At 39.9% G+C, this 18,512-nt stretch overlaps 2 protein-coding genes and 2 long non-coding RNA genes across 6 annotated transcripts; 2 read left to right on the top strand and 2 right to left on the bottom strand.

Moving 5' to 3' along the window:
• The first annotated feature begins 512 nt into the window (after window positions 1-512).
• On the top strand, window positions 513-4,910 carry LOC149613985 (cytochrome P450 2U1-like). Its single transcript, XM_089858080.1, has 4 exons — window positions 513-746; window positions 828-1,091; window positions 2,810-2,986; window positions 4,713-4,910. The coding sequence occupies exons 1-4, from the start codon at window positions 566-568 to the stop codon at window positions 4,892-4,894; spliced, it is 804 nt and encodes a 267-aa protein (XP_089714206.1). The 5' UTR covers window positions 513-565; the 3' UTR covers window positions 4,895-4,910.
• LOC149613986 (uncharacterized) lies at window positions 867-1,627 on the bottom strand. Its single transcript, XR_016376267.1, has 2 exons — window positions 1,334-1,627; window positions 867-1,272 (listed from the first exon to the last, which is right to left on the bottom strand). It is a non-coding gene; the product is annotated as an uncharacterized LOC149613986 (long non-coding RNA).
• Window positions 4,911-6,664: 1,754 nt separating the features above from the next.
• On the bottom strand, window positions 6,665-8,011 carry LOC149613984 (uncharacterized). The gene is made up of 4 exons (XM_089858063.1): window positions 7,941-8,011; window positions 7,762-7,880; window positions 7,002-7,119; window positions 6,665-6,930 (listed from the first exon to the last, which is right to left on the bottom strand). Exons 1-4 carry the CDS (start codon window positions 8,009-8,011, stop codon window positions 6,741-6,743), a joined length of 498 nt encoding a protein of 165 aa, XP_089714189.1. The 3' UTR covers window positions 6,665-6,740.
• A 1,910-nt stretch (window positions 8,012-9,921) lies between these two features.
• Window positions 9,922-10,795, top strand: LOC149613983 (uncharacterized). Of its 3 annotated transcripts, XR_016376245.1 has the most exons (4): window positions 9,926-10,168; window positions 10,223-10,306; window positions 10,463-10,568; window positions 10,647-10,795. It is a non-coding gene; the product is annotated as an uncharacterized LOC149613983 (long non-coding RNA). The 3 variants fall into 3 exon arrangements; XR_016376246.1 differs by having other exon boundaries at window positions 9,922-10,302; XR_016376244.1 differs by having other exon boundaries at window positions 9,924-10,306.
• The last annotated feature ends 7,717 nt before the right edge of the window (window positions 10,796-18,512 follow it).

Below are 18,512 nucleotides of genomic sequence, written 5' to 3'. Positions count from 1 at the left end.
CATCGGCATAAGTCTATGTTGTAAACTCATCGAGGGGATAATCACAAAATTTATCTGTTCATCGATTCGCCGGAATATTACAATTACGGCATAAGTAAATTTATACGGGTAATAGTTCTATCACCGTTTAGGGTAGGGCATCGAGAGGCTATTCACTCCGATTTTATGCACGGTAAATTATTTAAGCATTGTAAAAGATAGCGCTATTCACTCATTAGGGTAAGGTATAGAGGGGTTATCCACTCATTAGGGTAAGGTATAGAGGGGCTATTCACTCGTGCGATGTGGCTACTATTACGAGCCCTTGGATCGCCTTGTTTAACTACCATATTGCAGATATCAAGCTAATTTAGCGATGTATTATTTTGCTATTTTATCATAATTGTACATTAAACCGTTGCCGTTAAAGGTTTCTTACCAGAATTAATTTAAATAAATATTGGATGCTAACTGTTACATGTCTATATACGCAACACGTGCTGCTCTAATGAAACCTTGATTAAATTTAAAGCTCTCACCAATATTCCGTGTAAAAATTCTTATTTACAGATTTTTACCTATCCACATGCTACCAAACTACGACAAATTCACAGGTATCAAGAAGCATATCCAGTCGATATTCACTAGACATATCAAAGAACACGAAGATACTTACGATCCAAACAATATGAGAGATTACTTGGACGCTTTCTTGGCCGAAAAAAAGAGACAAGAGACTGAGAAAGTAGAAGATACCACTTTTACTAGTAAACGAAACTTAACATTGATTTACCATTCTTTCTTTGACTTGATTCACAAATGTGGATTATAACTTATTATTTCTGCAGTCGATCGTCTAATAGCCATCGGTATGAACTTTTTCTGCGCTGGAACCGAGACAATCACCGCTACCATGTATTGGGCCTACAAAATCATGATGATCCATCAAGATGTCCAAAAGAAGGTCCAAGAGGAAATTGACCGCGTCATTGGTAGGGAAAGGGAACCGTCTATTATCGATCGACCAAAAATGCCCTACACTGAAGCTGTCATCGCTGAAATACATCGATTTGCCACGATAGTCGCTATTATTCCTGTCCACAGTAATCCAGGTAAGTTTCTAATTACTAACTGGTTAATTGTAGACCTTTCGGGAAGTGTTATTATGTAACACGCACTTAACGCACATATATAGCTTTATGGTAATTTTTTGTTTGTTCGTTCGTTTGTTTGTTTGTCTGTTTGAACGAAAAACAAGTGTGACTAGAAACTGATTAAGACAACCAGCTGCCACTATTGGGAAATAAAGAAATTAGTGTTATTGCAGTATGTTCACTTTGATTTTATTTTGTACCTCAATTCCGATAACCGCAGTCCTTCACTGCCAGCTAAACTAGACGAGGGGCGTTCAAATGTATATCTTCACAACTTAACCTCACTCAAACTAATTTTAGGGAGTTCATTTGTTTATGAGAGGGGTAAATACGAGGGGTCGGTCATTCATGAAATCCCGTACGCTACCCGTGAAATCCAATTTAAGAAATCCGAAATCAATGCTGATTTCGAAATCAAATAAAAAATCCGAAATCAGCAACGAAATCACAAAATCAGTAAAGAAATCATAAAATCAGTAAAAAAAATCACAAAATCAACATAGAAATCATAAAATCAGTGAAAAAAATCACAAAATCAACATAGAAATCACAAAATCAACATAGAAATCAAAAAATCAACATAGAAATCACAAAATCAACATAGAAATCACAAAATCAACATAGAAATCACAAAATCAACATAGAAATCACGAAATCAGAAGGGAAATTACAAAATCAGAAGCAAAATCAGTAAAGAAATCGTGAAATCCATTCCAAAATTCATGAAATCCAAAATCAAAAGAAATCACAAAATCCGACGAAATTACGGGGAAAAATCTCAAAATCCGAGGAAATCACGCGAAAAACCTCAAAATCCAACGAAATTAAGGGAAATATCGCAAAATCAGTCGACATCACGGTAAAAATAGCAAAAACCGACGGAATCACGGGAAAAATTTCAAAATTCGATGAAATCCTTTGGATTTTATCGAATTCTGAAATCAAACAAAATCCGACGAAATCAAATGAAATCCGATTAAATCCGACGAAATCAAATAGCCCCTTCCAAAAGTTTTGAAAAAATGTTCTTAGTCTGAGTCAGTTCAGTTCTTCCTACAAACAGGAAGTAGTTTCCCCGCATAGCCTAGTTCACAACCTAGATATGACGTTTTTTAGCTCCAAGTGCGCATGCGCGAAGAACTTAAACAACAAGATGCACAAGGCAGTCAAACTTTTTGGAAGGGGCTATTGGATTTCAAAATTCCGTACACTTTTTCCTAAACGTCCGACCCCTCGGGTAAATAGGTTTCTTTAAGAAACATATTTGTGGTTAACCAGTGAAATTCTTGAAACGTTTTTCGCTGTTATAAAAGTATTTTACCCCTCGGTCCCACGCACCGTCAAATTAGGTTCAAAACACGGTGACTTGCGACTTGCGTAGTTTCTACAGCTTCAGTTGGTTTGCAGACTATTAAGAAGTATTTTTCTCTAGAATTAAGGAACAAACAACCAAGCTCATGATTTGTATGTCTGTTTTATAGATATTAATCTATTTGTAAATATAATTATTTTAGTAAGCCCGAACCAATAAGAACTTAATGGACACCATTTTATATTAACTCAGCGTATAATCGTGCTAGAAAATATGCATGGTTACTGAAACAAACAAACATGCCAACCACACCTAGCACGAAAATTTTCATTTGAGTTACTTGTTATTCTTTATTACGAAACAGAGGAAGCTACTCTGGCTGGTTACACTATACCCAAACGAAGCATCATTATGGCCAATTTGTGGAGAATTCATCGAGACCCAAGGTACTATAGCGACCCTGAAAAGTTCATTCCGGAACGCTTCTTGGAGGCTGATGGATCGTTGAAGAAAATGGATCATCTGATACCATTCTCCATGGGTAAGTTAATTTCGACATTGAAGATTGGATCATAAGTCCATAACCCTCCTGTGGCGGTTTATAATCTATCCGTCTTCAGCTTAGATATTTAGTTCGAATCCCCCAGCTTCCTTCATTATTTTCCATCATCTTAAAGGGCGCCATCGGAGGCTTGAGGGCGCGATATTTACAAGAAACAAAAGGAAGTCCGCCGTTTGTGTGTGTAGGCATGGAGCTTCAGCAGGCCTCTGGTGGCGCCATTTAATTTAAACGACGAAAAAAAAATACTGCGTCACTTCATTTCGATCACACGATAAGCTCAGAGGCGAGAATATCTTTCCGACGTAAATAAAGGGGTAGGTAATCCTCAGTATTGGGACATACAAGATACATTGCGTCTCTGTGTACTCTCATGATACAAATCTTTGCCAACATTATTAATCCAGGCCTGAGCGCGCTATCTCCGGGAAGGGAGTAAAGGCGTATTTGGGCACCACGCATAGGTGGCGCTTTTCAGAACCTTTTTTCTCCCGCGCAATTTTAAAGCCAGAAAAACTGTGGGGTAGAGAGATGAGTTTGGGTAATTCAAAATCACGAATTATTAGAATCTTAGGGAATTGTTTGCACTTTTACATTTAAAATTACCTTTTCTTATCACATAGGAATGTTACAACATTTTAAAACTAAGAATAAAACAGTCTCACGATTAAAAATATAAATAAAATAGCGTCACATATTAAAAATAGGACTAAAATAGTTTTACGTTTTAAAAATATAAATATAATGTTGCGACAATTTAAAATTAGCAGTAAAATATTGTCACATTTTAAAAATATAAATAAAATATTGCCACATTTTAAAAATAGGCATAAATAGGGTCACATTTTAAAAATAGGAATAGAATTGTTTTAATGTGGCACTATATTATTCGTAGTTTTAATCTGGCACTATATTATTTATTGTTTTAAAATGTTTTAAAACAATCTGAATCACTTTTGTTTTAATTAAGTAAATTCCAATTTTTAAAATGAGATAAAATAAAAAAAACTTACTAGAAAAATTAAACAAATAGAAAGGTTTTTTTCATTCTTAAATTCCTTGTTTTATATTTTAAATTTAGAAGTTCCAACGATTCCCTAATATTCTAATAATTCTTGATGTTCTATTACCTAATCTCATCCCTCAGCCATTTAAAGAGGGAATGACCATCGTCTACTATATGGATCGACACCAAGTTTTGCTGCGTTTCAAATTTCGCGGGAAATTTAGGCTCTAAAGCGCGCCCCTTGCGGACGCATTCGGCGAATTAAAAGATACCGAAAAAATTCTCGAAATAGGAGCGCGCTCAGGCCTGGATAATAATGTTGGCGAAGTACAAATAAACTACAGCGAAGGAGCCAAAAAGCAAAGTTAAAGGAAAAGTCTTACCCCTGTGTCTTTCCCTCTTAGTTACATCTGAATGGTGTAGATCATTGCCTTCCATTTCGCTTTTTAGCGCCTGCGCTGTAGTCTTTTTGTATCATGAGAGTGCGCTGAGACGGTAATATTTCAACTCCCTTGATACTGAGGTTGCCTACTACAATATTTTATGGCGAAAAGGTCTATTTATGTGGTGGCGCTAGCGTCGCGGCGTCCCGCTGTCATAAAGCCTGATGAGTGAATAGAAAAACTTCACTTTGGTACTTCGTGTGTTATGGACTCCTGATTTGATTTCTAAAATATTTTCTTGTATCATAAAAATTCGCAGATAAAAGGGCTTGTCCCGGAGAAGCCTTGGCTCGTATGGAAGTATTCCTCTTTTTGACATCAGTTCTTCAAAGATTCAACCTCTCACAACCGGAAGGACACAATGATAACACTTTCGAGTGTCACAAGGCTGTTATACGAAGACTGAATTCTTATAAGCTTTCAGCCAAATGTAGATATTAAGGAAATAAATGTCTAATTAATGGTTGATTGTAGTAAAATGAATTAATAGGCGTAAATTAGACTATACTTCGAGGATTCCTATACTTACACCGTGGTCGCTGCAATTTTTTATGCAACTGATTTTGCTTCGATTCTCAACAGTTTATTAGTGTGGCTCACTCATTTGTGGGTGAATTTGATCCCAATTCCATGATGTGGTTCACAATGTCGCTACCTTTGTGTCCCATGTTAAAAGTAAAAGATAAAATCAATGTTTTTTTATCCTCTAATTAGTAACGTTTGTGGAAATCTACTATCTTCACGACATTTCCGTGTTTAGTTTTAACAAGAAGGAATTTACTATAAGAAGGCCTAAAAAGGCGTCCGGTGCGCTCGTGATAGTCGACAATCCCCCCTCATGGGTGGGGGGAGGCTGGAAACCAAGGCGGGACTTAATATTTTATCTTGCTCTGTTTTCCACTATCTATCTCTTTTACCTTTTCGTTAAGCCTTGGTTTGGTTTCTGGAACTCACGAAATCATAAGTATAGTACACTTGATTCGATTTAGAAACAATTATAGAACGAACGATTTTCACGTAGAGACACGTATTCAAAATCCATTAAGTTAGGTTCAAAACCTTTAACTAACTTGTTAATGGCAATTAAAAACCATTCCCTAACCGTTTCAGCACCGCTGGCAGCCTCCATTTTCTGTTTACTTTGCTCGAGGTTTTTTTTTTCTATATTCGGAATACGTCATTAGCGTCTGTATGACCTATCCCAACGGGATACAATAGGAAAGCTCAGAGTAATGACGGACATGAAAGGGGTGGGACTTACTTGTCCGCTAACACCGGCGTAAGAGTAGAAGCGTAAAATCTAGTGACTTGGGCATTCTTATAGTAAATAAATTATTGGTTTTAAAAAGGTTTTAATAATGTTTACAAGTTAATTAGATCGTTGTAGCAAACAAGATTTGAGTGAATGGACGTTATTGCAAAATTGGTCAAAAAAATTATATTTTGCTACAAGTTACAAATACTTTTCCATCCCGCCTACAATAAAATCGTAGTTAAAATTTGTAATGGAATCCATGTTCAATACGATTGGTATACAAAGATATCCAAAAATTTTAAGTAAAACGATCATTTCGAAAACCACTTATTTCAAAGTGATAAGAATGGTCAAAGATTTATAAAAACAATTTCATAATTCAATAAGATCCAACGACAGAACGATAAAATGGTTAACGACATGACCATTAAGAATACAAGTCAACTGGGTGGGTGTGGGAATTAGAGGAACAGCTTTGCAAAGTATACTACTTCCAACGGTAAATTGAAATAACAAAAAATGAGTCAGTAATGATCTACATCTACCAGGTCTACGGTAAGAAATGAATGATAACCAGGAACGAAAAATACCCCAATGCTCGATTGCCTCAAAGCATTATCACCCCTAGCATTCTGGCTAATTTTCTGAACACGAATTTTATCTTGCCAAAGGCAGGAACCAATCAGACCTAATACATTAGGTCCGATTGGTTCCTACCTTTGGCTAAATTAACCTTTACCAAGCTTAGCCACTGTGTAGTAGAAAATTCATCTTTAAGGGGCTTCAAAGTTGAACCAGAGGTAAAATATAATGTCTTTGATATTTAGTTGACCTAAAAAGACAGATAGAAAGCGAGTCTTCATCCACTTTGGGACGGGTACAACGGAAGGCTTCCATCGAATACAGTGCCACACTTTATGTTATTTCTATTAGTCTTTGCTTCTATTGTGGTAAGGTTTAATCATTTTCTAAGCGCAGTGCAAAATTAAACTAATTGCCTATATCCATTCCTTCAAGTACAAATAAAAGACCTTATGATATAATAGGGAAAAGTGATAACAATGTTATAAGGGTTAACGAAGCGATGTTTGAATTGCAACCGCAAGTAAACTTCTTGATGCCCTCTATTTCTTTGGACATGTAAATGAACTTTGGAGATTTATTGAGGCAAAATTTAGTGTCACTATTCTTTTCCTTGCAAGCTTCGAAAGCTTTCTTTGCTCTGTAAAACGGTTTAGAATGCATTAGCAGTCACAATGAAAACTGTACACAAATGTATAAAAATTATATTACTTGCAAAACACGTCTTTTGAAATTTCGTGAAGGTTGCTTCTATTGGTAATAGTGATCCACTCTCCGTAGCAAGATTCAAACATATTAGGGCACTTTTCTATGTAATCGCTATGATTACCTTTAAAGAAAACAATTAAAATTATTTAAAGCAATTAAGGTGACGAGGAATTTGAAAAGTATACACGTGGTTCGCATATTTCAAAACTGAAGACAATTTCAGTAACTACCTCGAAAAGGTCATATTATAAAATTTTCTTGCTAACTTTTTCCACAACTTTGTTTATAAATAATCGGTTATCCACTAATTTGTGGATAATGGATATAAAATACCAAGCCCTGCTTTAAATCACGCCTGAAACGCCTAATTCAAATGGACTCAAAGTAAGGCAAAATAAAATAACGTGTTCTAAAGCTATAATCTTAACTAGTAACAAGATGGTTCCAGCGATTCAATATTAAAATTTTGCTTGGCTAAACGGATGGCAACTATTTTTCCGGCGAACCTTGAATGTTAATTCCATATAATCTAAAAATTGTTTGTCAATTTTCTATCAACTTTAGTTTAAAAAATTATATTTTCCTCAAGTAACATCAGTAAACAGTAACTAAACAAACCCAAATTTCAATTCTTTAATTTACCGCAGTTTAAAGAATAATTAAGGTTATAGTTACAAAATTTTAAAGCGCGCGCCCTGATTCCTATGCCAGAATTAAAAAACAAATTTAAAAAAATTAGTGTCAGTAACCCACTTAAACTTACCACAATTTATATTTAGATCGTCGATTTCCACGTTGGGGCATCCATTTTTTGTGAAATTGTTCCAAAACCACTCCTTTTCAGTGGCGTCCTTACACTCATCAATAAACGGGTTTGTGAAACTAAAGGATGTAGAAAATTTTTAAATATTTCGTTATAATAATAGGGTTCAATTATCTTACTTGCAGTCTTTTTCCTTTACCGTAGCTTTTTCAGTGCAGTTATTGTATATGCTCAAGCAGTCGCTGTTCATATCTTCAAATTTTGCATTGGGATCTATAGTCAATGTTATTTCATTACTAAAATATGTAACGCAACATTTTTTCAACTCTCATTGAGTGTTTGCACAGGAATTTTAACCTCGCGGTGGGGATGGTTGTGCGTGTCTGTCACCACGTTCGCAGTTCTCAAATCGGAGCAAACGTGTTCGCAATTTCCGAACTGCGTTCGCAGTTCACAGAAATTAGGAAAATTTTACTTCACAACGTTATCTATCTCACTTAAGCGCAACTCATTAATTAGCCATTATACCTTCACCGACTAGCTATCCGCAAACTCTTTCAGCCAAAATTTATAACTAGCTGTTACCCGCGGCGTCGCTCGCGTGTAATAAGAACTTCCACCAAAAGATATAAAGAATGGGTAGATTTTACTGATGACTAATATTTTTGTAGCACCCTGGGAGCGAAGGCACTCGGCGTTGCCCGTCAGCCCGTCGGGACATTTTTTTATTACTTTTCACGCCGACATTATTTCATAATGAAGGGTTTTTAAGTTTTTGGCCGCCATTTAAAAAGATGGCGACAAACCGAACCCGAAAGACCATTCAGCCCGTCTATAGGTTAAAGCATAAGTTTATAAGATATGTTCCCTAAGTTAATGAGAGCTTGTCATGAAGTGATGTAGGTGAAACGTCATAGATTCTTGTAAAGCGACGCGTAGTGAGGCCTTGTCAAAGGCTTAGTACAGACTAAAGAGGAGGATGGACTGCAAAACCGAGTGTAGTCAATTCTCACGTCGTTCTTGGACTAGCTCTCATTAAGCCTCTAACATTACGAAGTATGGGTAGTGACATACTTATGGAACATATCTTATAAACTTATGGTTAAAGGAAACCAGTGTACTAAATATTTGTGAAATCGGTTGAAACGCGGTGGACTTTGTTGCATAGAGGAGATTTTTTACATTTCTGGGCGCCATTTTTTAAGATGGCGGTGGATTGAAAAAATCTTTCTTAGTACGCGCCTACTACTTATGAGTAACGTTCGTGCAAATTTTCAGCTTTCTAGGGCAAGCGGTTTGGGCTGGGCGTTGATTATCAGTCAGTCTGTCAGTCAGTCAGTCAGTCAGGACTTTGATTTATTCTACAGGGCCGGTAGGCCCTTGTAGATATGACATGACACCCTTCCGTAATGTTAAAGAAAAAGTCACACCTTTTAGGGTTAGCGTCCCATAGAAAAAGCATTAAAAAAATTTCGGTTTTTTAAGGAAATTGAGACAGGCCATACGGAAAACTATAGCGAAGTTAGTTTTAGGAATGCTTCTAAATTAACAAGCATTTCTTAAATGAGAAACTTACCTGTTTCGATTTTTAATTAATGAATTCTAATTTTTGTAATTTAACTAATTAAGATAGTACGTCAAAAAATTACTTTTGGGTCAGAAGTCAGCCTAACCTCTTAGCGCGTTTAAACTTATTTCCCCATTTTCGTTCTCATTGATAACTAGAACGGCCTAGCTTTTTGCGTGCTAACAAGTTACGTTGATAAATTTCAAACGTTTGCTTTTATGTGGAAAATTCCTAATTTCATAGCAGACGACAGTAAGGCAACTAAATTAATTACTTTGGTATTTCACACCTTTATTTGGATTTGCTAATTATCTATAACACCCTTAAGAACAAATACTTTGTTATCAGGTCGAATTTTCATCTAAAAAATTAATTCAGGTAAATAATTACAGTTAATAGAGGTTTTTACATCTTTTGAAGTAAGTTTTTCGACGTTCTTTACGGCCAAGGCTTAAGTTGTATTTTAGTTAGTCTATGAAATTATAGTCTTTATAGTGTCTGTCCTCTTCAAAGATTATTAAAAAGGCTTATTTCCAGCTCTCAATTGTTTTGGAATTCTTTATATAGTCTGCTCCGTTTTATGCTAGAAACATTAGGACCAGGCTAACCCCAGGTTTTTTTTTACTGTATTTACCATGTGCGCTTCCAATTTGAAGTAAAAAATGCCATATTTATTCAAATTATTAAGGTGTTGAAATAAAGATAGTGCTTTTCACCCTTTGAAAAGATCGAGAACATACTACTGGAAAGATGACAAAAAGTTCAATGTGTTTTCCTTACGGCAGTTTTAAGAGTCGTCGTGTTTACGTTAGCGCAGTTAATTCAACATTCTCATTTGAGGTATACAAGGTTTCATTATTTGTTAATCTCACTAAAATGCTACTAATTGTGAAGGTGTGTGATATAATTCCTGAAACTCAACCAACGTAGAGGACCAGATCATTCATTAAAACAATTTCTATACTATTGAACCAGTCAGTATGTTATGTTACGTTAATCATTTTAAAAACTATTTGTTACCAACAGTGGATTTTGTTAATTCATAAATAAAACAGTGGTGCTGGTTAATCCAGGAGGACAGTGTCGTTATGTAATTTAATTAGTCAAATAATTTCCATGTTTACATCTGCGCAGATTTTTCAAACGTAACCACGTCAGCAACGGAGGGTTACGTTGTTCGTTATCTCCACAGTTCACATTGCCGTTTGTTTATTTGACTAAATTGCTATGAATTGTTTAGGTATTTAATTTAATTACTGGTATTCAAGTCAAAGTTGCCAAACTATAGAATCACATCATTCATTAACATATGTTATAGATGATCTTTATGTTACCGAAAATTTAGCACGGGGTGTGATAAAAATTGAACGCAATGTGTTGGCAAGAATGAAAAAACTCTTCTGAACTTTACTATAAAGGTAATTTGAAACTCATTTTATAAGCTAAATCAACACTGCCAAACCTCAATCCTTCATTAATTTCAACTTAAAGTGTTAGTGACATAATTTTCGTCATCCACAAACTTAATATGCGAAAAAAATGCTTGAAAAATCTAGTTTATTATGATATGTTTACTTTTGTATTTGGTTTCGTAGCAATTTAGAAAATTGCAATCCAAGTATTGTGTTTGGAAAAGGCTTAGTTAAAATTTTGTTTCGTTTGATGACGTAGTAAGGAGAAATTTTCTCTCTAGATATCGCTCACGTGACGCCTGTTAGTGTCGCCGCGCCTTGTTAAGCCTATTTTATTCAGATTCGCGCGGCATTAGTAGACTCGGGAGTCTCGTGCGCTCGCGCTTGGCTTTCCCGCGAGATGCCGTGAGTGACGTATCAAGGAGAAAAACCCGCCAAAAATCTTCTCCGCAAATTTGCTTTTGCCCCCAAATTTCAAATGTTTGAAGTGTCTTTTCTGTGTTTTCCCTCAAATTTAAATATTAATCAAGCATATTTTTGGAATCAGAAGGGTTTAAACTCTCAAAAAAGTAAGGTTTTCTTCAGATTTGAGATCATTTTTAAATCACGTCGCTATTCCTTTAATTACCCGAACGAAAAAATCAATAGAAACCAATTGTGTACCAATTACAACAATTGGGGTTTTTGAATTGGGCCATGTCGGTCCGATTGGGACCAATATATTACCAATTGGGACCAATATATTACCAATGGGGGCCGATATTTACCAATTGGATCTTATAGTTACCCATTGGGTACGAATTGGCCACCAATTGGGAAAATGTGGAGCAATAGAAGAGGATTAGACCACCAGTTGGGACCAACAACTCGCCAATTGAAACCAATAGTTATTTACAGACTACCTTTTGGGAGTGGCATATCACCAATAGGGACCAATAAGGCAGGATACATCGCCAATTGGGATTATTAACACACCAATTGGAACCAATATAAAGGGATAGACTACCTATTGGGACTGAAATATCACCAATACGGACCAATAAGGGAGGATACACCGCCAATTGGGAATATTAACGAACCAATTGAAAGTGATGTATAGGCATAGACTACCTATTGGGACTGAAATGTCACAAATACGGACCAATAAGGGAGGATACACCGCCAATTGGGAATATTAACGAACCAATTGAAAGCGATATATAGGGATAGACTACCTATTGGGACTGACATATCACCAATACAGACAAATAAGGGAGGATAGACCGCAAATTAGGACCTTTAACTCCAGTTGAAACACTGCAAAAAATAATAGTCTGAAAATGGTTTATATATGGTTTGAAGTCTAAGAGTCACCCCACATAGGACTTCGAATGGAACTTAAATGGTTTTAGAGAAGATTTAAACCATATTGGATTTAAGATATATTTTAGATTAAGCCATTAACGGAATATGTGAATGGTTTGATGTTAAACCATATAGGAAAGACTTTACGATAAACCATTAGGTAGACGGTAACGTACTTAAATTAAATCATTGGCAAATTGTTTAAATTTCTACAAAAAATTATCTCTCCCCTACAAAAACTGTCCTTTAGATTGCTAACTAAGATCATTTATGAAGTTTAAATTGCCTTAAGTAAATGAAATACAAAGTTTTGTAATAATTGTTTTCTTCACATGATTTTGAGGAATCAAACCTGACACGACAATGACAAGATTTTCTTAATTAGTGACATTATCAAAATAAGGCTATATACCGCAAAATATATCCTATAATAAAGCAAGTAAACTATCTTCGAATCAGTGAAAGGCCTGTGATTTAACCAGTGCACTCGTACGATTTGTAGTATTCAATGTACTTTATAGCTGAGATACAATTCTGCACTGCCGTAAGGATCCTAATAAAACAAGATGGCCCCGGCCATATTATGCTTTGCGCACCCTCTATTGGCTAGAACTGGTATGGTTCCGGCAAATATTTTTGGCGGTATTCTCTTTTTCTTTATCAAATATCCTTTCGATTATGAACAAAATCAATTTAGTATGACTTTCGTTTAATATAAACATCACTGATCATTTTGACCTTAAAATAAATTCCTCAACAAAAACAATTACAGTTGTTTTTATTTTATACAAACTTTTTTTGAATTAGTATTCACAATAAAATCTTTCTAGTGCGGTATTGCAAACCTAACAAAATTAGGCTGCTAATATACATAACTGGGAACTAAATTTATTCAATGAATGTACGTTTAAACCAATATACAGCCATCGCATAGAGTTAGCCCCCAGTCATGTTGTATTGAAACTTGATGCTATAGAAAATATAACCTAATGTGTAAAAATCATATATCAGCAGGTTTCTTTATCAAAATTGTTAGATTATTTTCTTACTAATTGAAATTAATTAAAAATTAGTAGTTGTACAGTTTTGAATTGCTTCCCTCGTTGGGGGGCCTTGATTCTCTAATTTATAAAAAAAAAAATGTATTTGCAGTGTTGGCTCTATTACAAGTATAATGTATTGTTGATCAGGTAATAGTACTTGCTTTTTATGTTTAATTTCAATCTGGAACAGTGCTGATTTCGTTGTTTTATCTGGATTAATGTTGATGTTCCAGAATATACGTGGGCTTCTTTTTAGTTTTTAGCGCCATCTATTGATGGGCTAAAAACTAATGCATTTATACCGAAGCTTTACTACCCCCACTTTTACCCCTTTCACCCCCACTTTTTCCCCCTTTCCCCCCTCTTTTCCCCCTTTTTTTAGTGCCTTTCCCCCCTATATTACCCCCTTTTTTCCCCCATTATATCCTATGTTACGGCTGGTTGGGCGTCTTAACCCCGCCTTTTCGCGTTAATTTATTCAAATTTATTCATAATTCATAAATAATGCTCTAAACCCCAAAAACAGATGGACCTAGGGTAGCTAACCTTCATGTTATTTTATTTCGCAAATTTCCAAATCCCCGACGGGACTCGAACGTACCAACGTTAACGCTACAGTTCGGAAACCCGGCACGCTAGAACTGAGCCACCGAATGCTTATATAAACCTTTCCTTTCATAAGATATGAGCTGGGATAGAAATCCATCTCGAGTCTAGGCGCGTTTGCGGCGTTTCGCGCTAAGAGAGAGAAATTAAATAATCGCCCACTACCACGTTAATATGACGTTAAGTCGGCCTCAAAGTCACGTCTGAAGCTTAGAGTTCTTTTCCTAAAACCTTATCAGTCTTGAATGTAGAGAGAAACGAATTAGCAGGCAAAGTTCACCATGAGTTAACCAATGATATCGTCTCTTGAAAACTCGTCTGCTACTCTACTTATATATATTGTTGATGAGGCGGGGCTCACGCCCTAGCACCGATGCCAAAGGCATATTGTGCAACCTCATAATCAGGCCTTGAATAGGCCCGTAGCCGCAGCGTAGCGAAGAATTCGCTCCACCGTAAAAGAGGAGACCCGCGAGGGCTCCACAGTGTGTGAATCAAAATGTTCTAGTCTAAGCGAGGCGAAGAAGTCGCACTCGCAAAGTACGTGAGCGGATGTTTCTTCCTTCTCCTGGCACGACCTGCAGAGGGGGTCGTCAGCAAGACCCATCAGATGGAGGTGCCTATTTAGCCGACAGTGTCCGGTCAGAAGACCGGTGGCCAGCCTAATATCCCATCTGCTGAGCGAAATTAGGTCTCTAGCACGAGACCTGCAGGGACCATTGACTAACTGTTTTGTCTGTCTCTGGCCATCCATGTCATGCCAGAGCTGGTTTTGTATGACAGTCATCCTGTCATGCAGGCTCCGTTTGACATAACCGTAGGGGATGGGGACGGCCGGCTCCGGCCCCAAGAGCTTGGCCTCCGCGCCCCTTTTCGCAAATCTATCGGCTTGCTCATTGCCATAATAACCGCTATGCCCTGGCACCCAGTACAACAGAACCCTGTTGCAGGACGCCAGTTGCGCTAGCAGATCAAGGCAGCTACGCACCAGTTGAGAGGTAATCTGACACTGGTCCAGCGCATTCAGGGCGGCCTGACTGTCAGAATAGATCCTCACAGTCCGTCCGTTATACCCTTTGTTAATGCAGTAGTCTGCGCAATAACAGATCGCGGCAATTTCCGCTTGGAACACACTAGCAAAGGTGCCCAGGCAAGCAGAAAAACCGACCCTTGTAGTTTGGCAGTAATAGCCGGCGCCAGCGCCGGAATCAGTCTTGGAACCATCGGTGAACCAAATAGTTTCACCCCCAGTGCCAAGAGGCAGCAGGTTAGTCCACTCGGCCCGACTGGGAAAGTGGATGCTGAATGGCTTAGTGAAATCAAAGCTGGTAACGGTTTTGTCAGAGCACATCGTTAACGACGGCTCAAGTGCAGCGTACTCCCGAAAGAGCTTCGTATGGCTGTAATCCCAAAGTCTTGGAACCCAACAGCCATTAATGTGGAGCCTGTAGGCCCCCATGACAGCCTCCTCCTCAATGAAAAGATGAAGAGGTAGCATGTCAAGAAGCACCTCCAGGGAAGCAGTTGGGGTCGATCTCATGGCCCCTGTAACACCAATGCAGGCAAGCCTTTGAAGCTTGCGCAGGGCAGCCTGCACCGTCTTCAGCCGGACCCTTGTCCACCAGACAAGTGCCCCGTAAGATAGTATGGGTCTGATGATCCCAGTATAGAGCCAGTGTACAGCCTTGGGGTTGAGGCCCCAAGTCTGGCCGACTGAGCTCCTGGTCCTCCAGAAAAGCATCTTGGCCTTCTTGATACACCGATCAAGATGCGGCTTCCATGTGAGTCTGCAGTCAAAGGTCACCCCCAGGTATTTCACCTCGGAGGACTTTGTCAGGACCTGGCCAAAGAAGGAGATATCATTGAACAGATCCTTAGTATTCTTCCTCGTAAACGGAACAAGGACAGTTTTATCAGGATTAACGGAAAGGTTAACCGCCTGACACCATTGCTCCACGCTAGAGAGAGCAGATCTCATAAGTGTGGTGACAGTATCCGGGAACTTCCCGGTAAAGACTATTGCTACATCGTCCGCATACCCGAAGCAGCTACAGCCCCCAGCACCCCCGAGTCTCTCCAAGAGTTCGTCCACCACCAGGCACCACAACAGGGGGGAGAGCACTCCACCCTGAGGGCAGCCCCGGCTGGTAGTCACCCCTAGAGAGTCCCCAAGGAGGGACGCCGACACCTCGCGGTCGGTGAGCATGGACTTGATCCAGCGGCCAAGAGTGTCGCTGATGCCAAATCTCTTAACAGCTTCAGTAATAACCGAGCTGGAGACCTTGTCAAAGGCCCCCTCAATATCGAGGAAGACGGCCAGTGAAATTTCCTGAAACTCGAATGCCCTGTCCAGGCAATTCGTGAGGCCGTGAAGGGCCGTCTCAGTTGATTTACCTTTTTGGTAAGCAAATTGTGAAGAAGAGAGAGGAGTTACCGAAAGTACCTCGTCTCTAATGTACCTGTCCACCAGCTTCTCCAGGATTTTGAGGAAGAAGGAGGTCAGGCATATGGGCCTAAATGCCTTCGCCTCGAGGTAGGAAACCTTCCCGGGCTTGGGAATAAAGATGACCCTAGATCGCTTCCAATCACAAGGTATGTGACCGAGAGCAATGCAAAGTCTATAGATTTTGCATAACGGAGAGGCGATGTGGTCTAAGCCCTCCTGCAAAAGCCGAGGGAAGACCCCATCGGGTCCCGGAGACTTGTAGGGCTCAAAACAGTTGACAGCCCAACGAAGCTTGGGAATCGTAACAACCTGCCTGGCTACAAGCCAGTCCTCTCTCTTCGCCCTGTGCAGAACAGGGTATAGAGAGTCAGGGTTTGTTGGATTGATTGGAGTGGAGTCAGGGAAGTGGACCTCCAGCATATGCTTGAGAGTCTCAGCCCCAGACTTAGTGTACACACCCTCCTGCAACTTAATAGTGTTAAGACGATGTGTGTTGTCGTGCGCTAGGATCTTCATGACCCTAGCCGTGGCAGGGACATTGGAGACTTGCTCACAGAAGGTCCGCCAAGAGTCCTTCTTAGCAGCTCTAATGGCCCTGTTGTAGGTATTAAGGGACTGCCTGTATCCAGTCCAGTCTCCCGTGCGCTTGGCTTTGTTGAAGAGCCTGCGCGTGTATTTCCGAAGCCGGCTGAGATCCGCATTCCACCAAGGGACAAGCCTCGAGCGGTTAACGGTCTTGAGTGGGCAGTTCCGGTGAAACGACTCAATGATAGAGCTCTCTAAGTCACTAGCAGCCCTATCAAGTTCGTAAGGTGAAGTGAGTTTAGGGGTGTGACCATCTCCGTAGCGTAGGATAAGGTCTTCCTTATAGCCGGTCCAATTTGTCCGTTTTGGATTGCGTACCTCCGTCCCCGCCGGGACATAGGTAGTCGCGACAGTAAAGCAGATGTGCCTATGATCCGACAGAGACGGCTCAGTAGACACATGCCAGTTAGACACGGAAGACGCGAGGTTTTCCGTGGCTAGCGTGAGGTCAATGACCTCCCTTCTATTAGAAGTAACAAAAGTGGGTTCATTGTTTTGATTAAGAATATGGAGTTTACAGCCAACTAAATATTCTAGTAAATCATCACCTCTCCTGTTGCAGTCAGAACTGCCCCACGTGATGTGATGAGCGTTGGCGTCGCAGCCAATGATTAGTTTGTCCCCTCTCCTTTCACATTGATAGACCAAATTGATCACCTCAATTGTCGGGAGAGAGTCCGCGTCGTGGGCAAAGTAAGCAGAGGCGGCCGTGATAGTCATTTTGGCATTCCCAGTGGCCAGGACTAGCTTCACGGCCGCCGTGTCCTGGGACGTGTACAGCGGTAGAGAGATACAGCAAAGATCCCTCCGAACCAGAATACACGCCCTAGGTCTAGCAGCAGTATGGTCATAAAATAGTGACCCTGCCGCGTCAAGACCGAGGATTTTGCCATGGCATATCCACGGTTCTTGTATGAGGGCCAGATCAAGACCCTCTATAGCAAACCTCCTGCAGAGTACCGCAGAGGCCGCCTTACTATGGTGCAGATTGATTTGAATCGCACGTAGCGTCCCCATGGTCCCTAAGAGAGGGGTTCAGAAGGGACCTAGCTACACCTCATCAGTCCCGAGAGGGCCAGTGGCACCTCCCCCCCTGACAGGCAAGCTCCCAGTCCCAAGATCCTCCCCCTCACCAGGACCACTAGAACGCTCATCGGCTGAACCCCGAAGGGTCCCATCCGATTCTTCCAGTAGGGTGGACTCATCCATGGAAGAACAAACTTCCGAATGAGCCCCCCCCTCCCCCTCTGTGCCTAGAGCGACGCCAGAGAGCTCCACAGCGAGATCCCCCATCTCGCTGTTCCCACCCCCTGCCGCAGACTCGGCTACAGTGGTTTTAGTGGCTTCCGTGTTCTGAAGGAGTTTGAAGGAACCCTTGTCCACTCCAGTGTAGCCCACGAAGCCAGCATTCTTAATGGCGTCCAGCGAGGAGCCATCAATGGACAGTACCCAGTATCGCACTGCCCTGTCCACGTATGTCCGAATGCACTTCCAGTATTCGGTAGCAAAGCCATCGTTAAGGGCCTTTAGGCGCCGGAACAGCACCGCCGGCTCTTTAGTGATCTGGTCTCTGGTGCGGAACATTACCTTAAACGGCTTAGGGAGTTCGCTAGCCCTCATTACTGAGAGCACCGCATCCCCCACCACCGAGTCGGCTATGTTTTCCTTCAACCATTGACCAGTGAACGTATCCTCACAGGAGTATACCAGGGCCCCGGCCGTCAGGCTAAAATTCGCAAGGCGCGGTA

The sequence above is a fragment of the Phalangium opilio genome, unplaced genomic scaffold (assembly GCF_054372755.1).
Source record: "Phalangium opilio isolate 3A_F unplaced genomic scaffold, DU_Popi_V2 ptg000230l_1, whole genome shotgun sequence".
Taxonomy (NCBI): Eukaryota; Metazoa; Arthropoda; class Arachnida; order Opiliones; family Phalangiidae; genus Phalangium; species Phalangium opilio.
This window is presented reverse-complemented; position numbering and strand designations above follow the sequence as displayed.